This window comes from Phlebotomus papatasi, chromosome 3 (assembly GCF_024763615.1).
Source record: "Phlebotomus papatasi isolate M1 chromosome 3, Ppap_2.1, whole genome shotgun sequence".
Taxonomy (NCBI): domain Eukaryota; kingdom Metazoa; phylum Arthropoda; class Insecta; order Diptera; family Psychodidae; genus Phlebotomus; species Phlebotomus papatasi.
The window spans coordinates 37819055-37829218 of record NC_077224.1 but is presented as its reverse complement, the minus strand read 5'-3'; the positions used below and the strand labels follow the sequence as shown (position 1 = coordinate 37829218).

The 10164-nt window shown below is 32.4% G+C and overlaps 1 protein-coding gene across 1 annotated transcript; it reads right to left on the bottom strand.

The window, feature by feature from the left end:
• Positions 1-1625: 1625 nt before the first annotated feature.
• On the bottom strand, positions 1626-10145 carry LOC129805542 (protein disulfide-isomerase A5). Its single transcript, XM_055853524.1, has 7 exons — positions 9995-10145; positions 9704-9930; positions 9417-9621; positions 9132-9352; positions 6137-6718; positions 5687-6069; positions 1626-2126 (listed from the first exon to the last, which is right to left on the bottom strand). Exons 1-7 carry the CDS (start codon positions 10019-10021, stop codon positions 1864-1866), a joined length of 1908 nt encoding a protein of 635 aa, XP_055709499.1. The 5' UTR covers positions 10022-10145; the 3' UTR covers positions 1626-1863.
• Positions 10146-10164: the final 19 nt, after the last annotated feature.

Sequence of the window (10164 nt, the reverse complement as noted above, 5' to 3'; positions counted from 1 at the left end):
ACCTTTCCAAAAATCCAAATTTAACCAAATCGGCTGAAAAATGAGCCTTCCAAAGTGGTTGACTTTTGACCATCGATAATACAAAATGGCGAATTTTTCGGTCATAGGTATGTTTATGGGAAATGTTCGCCTGAACAAGCTTTAAAACTTATCCAAAAATGATTGAAAAAGCTTGGGCTAATTTTGAGAAAAACCGAAAAAAACATTGTTTTTAGGGAATTTCACTTATAGGTTATGTAAAATTATTCAAAAATCTGTACTTAACCGATTCATTACCGATGAAGACCGCTGCAGCCAGGTTCGAAATTTTGATACCTATTTCCTAAAAATTCAAATTTATCCAAATCGGTTAAAAAATGGGCTCTTTTCGGTCATAGATATGTTTGGGCGAAATGTTCACTTGGGCTATCTCTAAAACATATTCAAAAATGATTGAAAAAGCTTGAGCCAATTTTGAGAAGAACCGAAAAAACATTATTTTTAGGAAAGCGGAGGGGAAAAAGCGGAATAACGTCTAGAGATATTGTTTTTTTTTATTGTGGGTCATCGACGTCATCGAAGACCGGAAGTCGATATCCGTTTGACCTATAGCTCGAGAACAAATTTATGGTCAAGTAAAAAAATTTTCCGAAAAAAATTATACAAAATCGGTACTTAATCGGTTCATTATCGATGAAGACAGATACAGCCGAGTTCAGAATTTCAATACCTTTCCATAAAATCCAAATTTAACCAAATCGGTTGAAAAATGGGCCCTACAAAGTGGTTGAATTTTGACCTTCAATAATTTACAATGGCGAATTTTCCGGTCATAGGTATGTTTGGGCGAAATGTTTGCCTGGACTAACCTCTAAAACATATCCGAAAATCATTGAAAAATCTTGGGCCAATTTTGAGAAAAACCGAAAAAATATAGTTTTGGTGGTGATAGAGGGGGGGGGGTGGAGAGGGGAAAAAGTCGAGATATTGTTTTTTTTATTAGGGGTCATCGAAGATTGGAAGTCGATATCTCTTACCGTTTAAGCTTCAGAACACTGACAAGTTGGAAAAAGACGATTCTGCTCTCTCTTTGAGTTCGAGAAGTAAAAAGTTCAAACGATAATAAATAATGTAAAATCATTTTCCATGACATTCAGAATTGAATGAATATATAAATAAATATAATCCTATTAGAATATTTATTTACTTAAACCACGTTTAAGTGAAGAGTGGCCCTTGCTCTCAAATTCTGAAGGAATGTGGGTACGTTTTTGAATTTTTCATTAATGCACTTGTTGATTGAGATACCACTGGCCAGCTCCATCTAGCCATTCAGAAACTTCTAAAATAATCTAAATCTAAAATGTAATAGAAATCTTACACACTCCAGCAGGGATTTCCCCAGCCATATGCGCAAAAAGGCACGAGCAGGGGATGCGATATATGTTTATCCTTGCTGAATAAACTACAAGTTTTCGCTTAAATTTTTAATTTTTCCCACACAAAGTGAGAAAGAAAAAAAATCTCATGAAAGGTGAAAATGGAAAAATTCTATCACGTTGGAAGAGGAGATTTTCGTCAAAGGTATTATTAGGTCTATGTCGCAGATTTGACCTATATTTTCTGAAAAAGAAAAAAAACAGCTGTTTTCTTGCAAAATTCATCTTTATTACAAAAAATACATCTTTTCTTCTATTTTTCCGAGAGTATTTTAGAAATTTTGTTCACTTCATGGAAGAAATAACACCTCCTCGTGGAATGCCAAAGGAAATTGCAGAAGAAAAAGGAAAAAAAATACTTTACAGAACACGGAGTTGGTAAATAAGATTGAGAATTGAGAGTCAACAAAAATATTGGTTTTGTTTTTTTACAAATAAAATGCTATTAAAGCTCTTCCTTTGCACTTTGGCCATCCCTCATGATGTATTCCGTGAAGCCCGTTCGAGATCTCTCCCCCTTGTACTCACTCACAACCTGTCCATCGATGAACATATTGAATCTGGGGAATCCTTCAATCTTAAACCTTTTGGCAACATTGGCATTCACAGAGGCTTCAATTGCAGCCACTTTCGCTCCATCCTCCTTCCTGGACATGTCTTCAGCAATTTCTGAAATTACCGGCTTCACCACTTTGCAGTGTCCACACCCTGAAATACAAAAGGAAAATCAATGGCAGTTGGTAATTTAAGAACCAACTGAGACAACACTTTCTTTTTAATTGACAGTCTTGCAGCAAGAAACTTTAATTTTTTAGTCAAAAAAAAAAAGTATTTCAAATTTCAAATCACTCTGAAAATGATTTTTTTTTCTTAATAAATTTACCCATTTTTTTTATTTTGGAACTTCGGTGTAAATATTGTGCTTTTCAGGTGTATTATGGGTTAAAGTTACCCTTTTTCATGTTAATTTTACCCTAAATTAAAACTTAAACTTAACAAAACAAACTTTGAAAATTTCAAAATTCCGAATTAATCCATTTTACCTTCACTGAGAGAAATCCGAAAAAGTTAAAATAACATTCCGGAAATGTTTATTTTACCCTGCAGTATTGAACCGAAATCGGTGTAAATATTATGCTTTTTAGGTGTATTAGGGGTTAAAGTTACCCTTTTTCAAGTTAATTTTACCCTAAATTAAAACTTAATTAAAATGTTTACATACAGCGAAAATACGGAGCTAGTGAGATCTGTCATAAAAATATCAAATCATTTTGAACAATTTTATCGCGGACACGCTTTATAATTACGCTAAGCCGTCTGTCAGCTAATCCTCAGGTCTGTCAAGGCCCTAAGTCACCAGTTCTAGCATATCGCAAAGCCTGGGATGCTTTGCTGTCCCTTTTCAATTGAAAGCTCTTAGATCCAACTACAGTAGAGAAGAGACCCGCTATAGTCCATATTTGGTTCCAGATTTGACACTTGGGTCGCATATTATAGTCTATGTCATTTTTTTAAAATTATCAACGACGAAAAAATCAAAATTGGTAAGTAAAAACTCAAGATTGGTAAGTAAATCATTAAAATTGGTAAGTAAAAATTCAAAATTGGTAAGTAAAAACTCAAGATTGGTAAGTAAAACATCAAAATTGGTAAGTAAAAACTCAAGATTGGTAAATAAAACATCAAAATTGGTAAGTAAAAATCAAGATTGGTAAGTAAAACATTAAAATTGGTAAGTAAAAATTCAAAATTGGTAAGTAAAACATTAAAATTGATAAGTAAAAATCAAGATTGGTAAGTAAAACATAAAAATTGGTAAGTAAAAATTAAAAAGTGGTAAGTAAAATAATCAAAAATGGTAAGTAAAAATTCAAAATTGGTAAGTAAAAAATCAAAATTGGTAAGTAAAAACTCAAGATTGGTAAGTAAAACATCAAAATTGGAAAGTAAAAACTCAAGATTGGTAAGTAAATCATTAAAATTGGTAAGTAAAAATTCAAAATTGGTAAGTAAAACATCAAAATTGGTAAGTAAAAATTCAAAATTGGTAAGTAAAAAATCAAAATTGGTAAGTAAAAACTCAAGATTGGTAAGTAAAACATCAAAATTGGAAAGTAAAAACTCAAGATTGGTAAGTAAATCATTAAAATTGGTAAGTAAAAATTCAAAATTGGTAAGTAAAACATCAAAATTGGTAAGTAAAAACTCAAGATTGGTAAATAAAACATCAAAATTGGTAAGTAAAAACTCAAGATTGGTAAGTAAAACATTAAAATTGGTAAGTAAAAATTCAAAATTGGTAAGTAAAACATTAAAATTGGTAAGTAAAAATCAAGATTGGTAAGTAAAACATCAAAATTGGTAAGTAAAAACTCAAGATTGGTAAGTAAATCATTAAAATTGGTAAGTAAAAATTAACAATTGGTAAGTAAAATAATCAAAAATGGTAAGTAAAAATTCAAAATTGGTAAGGAAAAAATCAAAATTGGTAAGTAAAAACTCAAGATTGGTAAGTAAAAAATCAAAATTGGTAAGTAAAAATCAAGATTGGTAAGTAAAACATCAAAATTGGTAAGTAAAAACTCAAGATTGGTAAGTAAAACATCAAAATTGGTAAGTAAAAACTCAAGATTGGTAAGTCAAAACTCAAGATTGGTAAGTAAATTATTAAAATTGGTAAGTAAAAATTCAAAATTGGTAAGTAAAACATCAAAATTGGTAAGTAAAATTCAAAATTGGTAAGTAAAAAATCAAAATTGGTAAGTAAAAACTCAAGATTGGTAAGTAAATCATTAAAATTGGTAAGTAAAAATTCAAAATTGGTAAGTAAAACATCAAAATTGGTAAGTAAAAACTCAAGATTGGTAAGTAAAACATCAAAATTTGGTAAGTAAAACATTAAAATTGGTAAGTAAAAATTCAAAATTGGTAAGTCAAAACTCAAAATTGGTAAGTAAAACATTAAAATTGGTAAGTAAAACATCGGAATTGGTAAGTAAAAATCAAGATTGGTAAGTAAAACATTAAAATTGGTAAGTAAAAATTCAAAATCGGTAAGTAAAACATCGGAATTGGTAAGTAAAAATCAAGATTGGTAAGTAAAATATTAAAATTGGTAAGTAAAAATTCAAAATCGGTAAGTAAAAACTCAAAATTGGTAAGTAAAATACAAGATTGGTAAGTAAAACATTAAAATTGGTAAGTAAAACATTGGAATTGGTAAGTAAAAATTCAAAATTGGTAAGTAAAACGTCAAAATTGATAAGTAAAATATCAAAATTGCTAAGTAAAAACCAAGATTGGTAAGTAGAACATAAAAATTGGTATGTAAAAATTACAAATTGGTAAATAAAACATCAAAATTGGTAAGTAAAATACAAGATTGGTAAGTAAAACATTAAAATTGGTAAGTAAAATAATCAAAAATGGTAAGTAAATAAATCAAATTTGGTAAGTAAAAAAATCGAAAATAGTGAGAAAAAAATCAAAACTGGTATGTAAAAAAAACTAAAATGGTCAGTAATCATATCTACAATGGTAAGTAAGAAAATCTAAAATGGTAAGTAAAAAAAATGGTGGATAAAACAATCAAAAAGTTAAAATGTTTCACTGTTAGGACTATTGTCAATTTTCTGTTTAGGAATTTACCAATAACACCTGTTGGGGCAAATGGGAATTTTCTGTGTTTTGGGAAGTTATTAGTTCTGTCCTTTGGGGCAAAGGGACATTTTCTATGTTTTGGGAATTTATGAGTTTCGCTCTTTGGGGCAAAGGAAAATTTGGGAAGTTATCAGTGTTGCTTGTTGAGGCAAAGGAAAATATTTTGTTTTCGGAAATTATACGGGAAATTTTCTGTGTTTTTAGACATTTTATTAGTTTCACCTTGTGGGGAGAAAAGCAAATTTTCTGGGCAAAGGGATTTTTTTTTGGAAAGTTATAAAATATTACTTGTACCGCTTGTACCATTTTATCATTTCTGGTTTTTTTACTTACTATTTTTGATTTTTTTTACTTACCATGATTGATTTCTATACTTACAATTTTTTTTATTTTTTTACTTATTATTTTTGATTTTTTTACTTACGATTTTGGATTTTTTTACTTATCTATTTTGATTTTTTACTTACCATTTTGGATTTTTTTTACTTACCAAATTTCTCTTTTTTACTTATCAATTTTGATGTTTTTCTTACCAAGTGATTTTTTTACTTACCGTTTTTACCAAAATACTTACCAAAAATATTTTAGCCATAAAAAAAAGTACTCACATGAAGCATAGAAGAAGACAAAGACTTTCTTGTGCTCCGCAATGATTTTGTCGAAATTATCATCATTTAGATGAATAATATGCTGAGATCCTGGGAATTTCTCAAATGCTTCTTCCGGAGACTCCTCCTTCTTCTTCTCCGATTCTCCACCGGCTTTGAGGAAATTTACAAAGTCCTTCTCCTTCCTCGATAGTCCCATGTACTCCTTGACAGTCTTGAGGTAACTGAAATACTTGATCGTAGGATATCCCTTGACATTGTGGGCTGAACAAGTCTCTTTGTGCTTCGTACAGTCAATAGCTGCAAGTTCATATTTAGGATCATCCTTGAACTGTTCAGCAGCCTTTACAAATTCCGGTTTGGCAGCTTTGCAATGACCACACCTAAAACAACAACAACAAAAATAAATAAATTGGTATTCCTGTTGAAGAGCATTAGATTTCCCCTTACCAAGGAGCATAGAACATCACCAGGACATTCTTTTTCTTCTTCAGCACAGTCTTGAAGGTGTCGTCAGTGAGATGAATAACTTCTGAGGGCTGATCTTCCCACGGAGCTTCCGGGGGCGGAGGTGGAGGTGGTTCCTTGGGATCTCGCATAAAGGCCACAATCTCATTAGCCTGACGTACTTTGAGATCATATTTAAATTCTCCGAATTCAAAGAATTTCACAGTAGGATAGCCATTAATTCCGTATTTAGAGGCCAGAGCTCCCTCCTTTGGAGCATCCACAGCCGCCAGAACACCCGCAATGTTCTCATCCTTCATAATCTCTGCTGCCTTCTCGTACTCAGGCTTCATCTTCTTGCAATGTCCACACCAACTGGCATAGAACATCACCATTACGGATTTTTCATCCTTAAGAGCCGGTTCGAAGGATTTTGCCGTTAGATGGACAATTTCTGAGCTAGTTTCACTGGCCCAATCGGGTTCTGCCACTTTCTGGACTGTCTTCTTCATGGGATTCTCCATGAAAGAAATTATTCCTGCTTTGTTGTTATCCCCCTCGAAAGTATGACGCATTTTTCCTCCCCTGAAAATTGCAATAGTAAACTCTACTAATAGAGGAAACTTTGGATTTCAAGGATATTTTGCAAAGTAGGGCAGACTGGGGCAAAAAGTCACAAATCGAAAAATTCAAAATTCAATATCTTCCAAGGTAAAAAAGATAGCGGCTCAATTTTTTTTCTATAGATAGCCTCTATAGACTTTCTTCAATGTCGCAAGTTTCTTAGAATTCTAACAAGGAATTTAGAAAATAAAAAAATATCGAAATTTTAGCCTTATTTTTGAAATATTTTCCTTGAAGAAGATAACAATTATTACCTACTCATTTTCCAAATTTGATGCACTGGTGAATATTTTCTAAATAATTTGGATACTTTGAATACGAATCCGCTATCTATTTTAGAATTTCACAAAAGTTCTTTTCTCCAGAAATTCTTTTATTAAAAATGGCTACTTGGGGTAAAAAGTAACACAAGGTATAGAACAAAAACAAAAGCTTGTAGTTACTGCCTAATTGCGAGGAAAAAGACAATAACACTCGAAATAGTTAAGTTTTTCTTTAGTTGGCTGAGTGCTTGTTTTTCGTTTGAACCTCTATATCGAGGTTAAAAAATAATCTGAGAGAAAAGTTGTACATGGACGAAAATGTAGCTGATTAAATTCTCTATCAAACCTACAAAACAGATTGTTAGGGACAGTCCTAGTTTTCGAGATATTTTTGATCAAAGTTGCTAAAAAGTTCGATTTTCCCATGTTTTCTGACATATTTGAGACTACAGCGCCCCTGGTGTCAGTTGTACGAGCTTCATCTGTTCAGAGGATTTATCGGGCATGTAAAGGAGACCAAATTATTCCATAGTGAGAAATAAATCGGTTCAGCAGAATCGGAGATATAGGCACCCAAGTATCAAAAAACGGCAAAAACGGTTTTGCCTAGATTTCAGGCGCAAAATCTAAATGAAATTAAAATGATAAGTATTTTCGTAAATCATTTGACCCTAGCAATAGAAAAAATAGCATGAGAACCCAGGGACAAAATCATCGTTGCACAGTGTAATCATATCCCGATTCGTTTTCGATTACTTCTCATATTGAGAAAATCATAGCCAGAATTCTATCTTTTAACCTTGAAAAAAAAACAAAATTTTAACAAAATAAACAGCCATAAAAAACGCATTTTTCAATCGATTGTGTAAAATATGGATTCATTTGCAAGGTCTTGAAATCATTGACAACGTACGAATCGATCTCTACCGGTTACAAACCGGTAATCCGTTTTTATTTTCAAATACAAAAATATTTTTAATTTTAAATTACTTTGGATTTTAAAAATATTTTTCGAGCAAACATTTTGGTGGTCAAATATCACTTCAAAGCATAAGATTTATTTCTCATTTGGTTTGATTTAGTGTTTTTTTTTAAAGATCCTAAAATATTAAACTCGAAGTCATCGGTCTCAATTGGTAAAGCATCTTTGACCGATCTTTTAAATAATTATTTTTAAATAAAACAAAAAATTAAAAAAAAATAAAATTTAAATAATAAAAAAAATAAAATAAAAAAAATGAATGGCGCTGGCACACCTTTTCAATTTAATGAAATTCAATCGATTGAAATTTTACCTTTTACTCTTTCAAACTGAAATGAGGTAAATGTGCCAAATTTCGGCATAAGTTGCATCCAAGCCATCCAAGTGTCAAAGTCTCAAGTTTGAAATGTAATATTTTAAATTCAAATTGATTTTCTTTATTCTTTCTTCTGAAAGAGTGTTGCATGGAACCTTGTAAAGAGTTTACCGTCTTTATTTACTATAAACTCATTCTTAATACATTTTAAAATGAATAAAAATATAGACATAGTAGCTTTGGTGCCCTATTTCGGCCACCTTCATTCTCATAGTTCCTTGCCCTTCGGAAATTCTTCCAATATCTTTTTCACGTCATCTCGTTTGTCGAAGCTTCATTTTTTGTTATTCTTTTGCATTGTATAATCTCTAGAGTACGTCAAAATCTAAAAGCTTATGGTAATTAGAGGAACAAAAAAGGTGGCCGAAATTGCAAGCTGGCCGGAATTTGGCACACTTGCCCTAAGATATCTTTGTCTCTTTCTGTCAAATGAAAATTTCAATTTCAATTTTATTTTCAATTTCAATTTGAAATTTCATTTGATGGAAATAGACAGCTATATCTGATTTCAGTTTGAAAGAGTAAGAGGTAGAATTTCAATCTTTTGAATTTCACTCAATCGAAAAGGTGTGCCAGCGCCATAAGTAATAATAATCAAATTTGGTTTTTCGATTTAGAGACGAAACGATAAGAGATATCAACTTGGGGTTTTCAGTGACCCCTCCCCCAATAAAAATCAATAAGAAAGCTTCCGATTTTTGCAAAAAAAAATAAATTTACATTTTTTATGTTAAAAATCAAACTTTTACTTACTCGTAGTACAAAAGCGTCGGGAATCCCGTAATGTTGTATAGCTTCCGGATGACAGAATTCTCCGGACGATTGACATCAATTGCCGCAAGGACGAACCTGTCTTTGAGCTCCGTGGCAGCTGCAGAATACTCAGGCTTCAGAGATTTGCAATAGCCGCACCACGGAGCATAGAACATGACAAGGACGGGTTTTGTCTCCTTCCTGAGGAACTTTTCGAGATTCTGAGGGCAAAATTTAGCAACTTAAAAATTGAAGAAAAAAATCTGCTGAAATCAAAAGCCTTACATTTGCATCCGGAACGTGAAGAACATCAGCTCCCACAGGATCCTCTTCCCAGGGAAGATCTCCAGCTGGATCTCTCATGAAATTCACAAAGCTATTGACCGCCAGCTTTCGGTCATAATCTTTGTGGAATTCCCCATCTTTGAAGTGCTTGAGCACAAATGGATCGGGGCTGACTTTGAATTTTTTACAAATCTTTTTCACTTCACTGGAATTTGAGAGGGTCCAGATTAGATTGATATTCGGGTGTCTTGTCCCATTAATATGCAAATTGTGGGTTCCCGACAAACCTGTTTGAGCAGTCGAAGAGCGCCAAAGTTCCTTGACCTTTGATGACTTCAGCAGCCTCCCGGAACACCTTAATAGTCGGCTGATTGTCCTTTGTGGAGGCCAAAAACAGTACCAGGACGTTATTCTTTGTCCTCAGAAGCTTCTTGAAGTCCTTGATGTCCGCGATATCATCCACAACAGCAGATTTAGAGCCAATCTTTCCAGATGAGAGAGTCGAAAGCAGAAGCTGGTGAAAAAATGTGATTTTATTCATTAAACTTCTTGGACTACTTGATTTTGACATTTCTTACCAGAGAAAATATGAGATAAAACTTCATTTTCAGCAGTAAAACTAATTTTTCAGCACTTATTTACAGAGCATTTCACACCTTTTCCTCCCACGGAATTTTCTGCCCGGTCTTTGATGACGTTTCTCTCCCTCTGCAAAATGTGAGGTTATGTCAACTGAACGACATGTCGA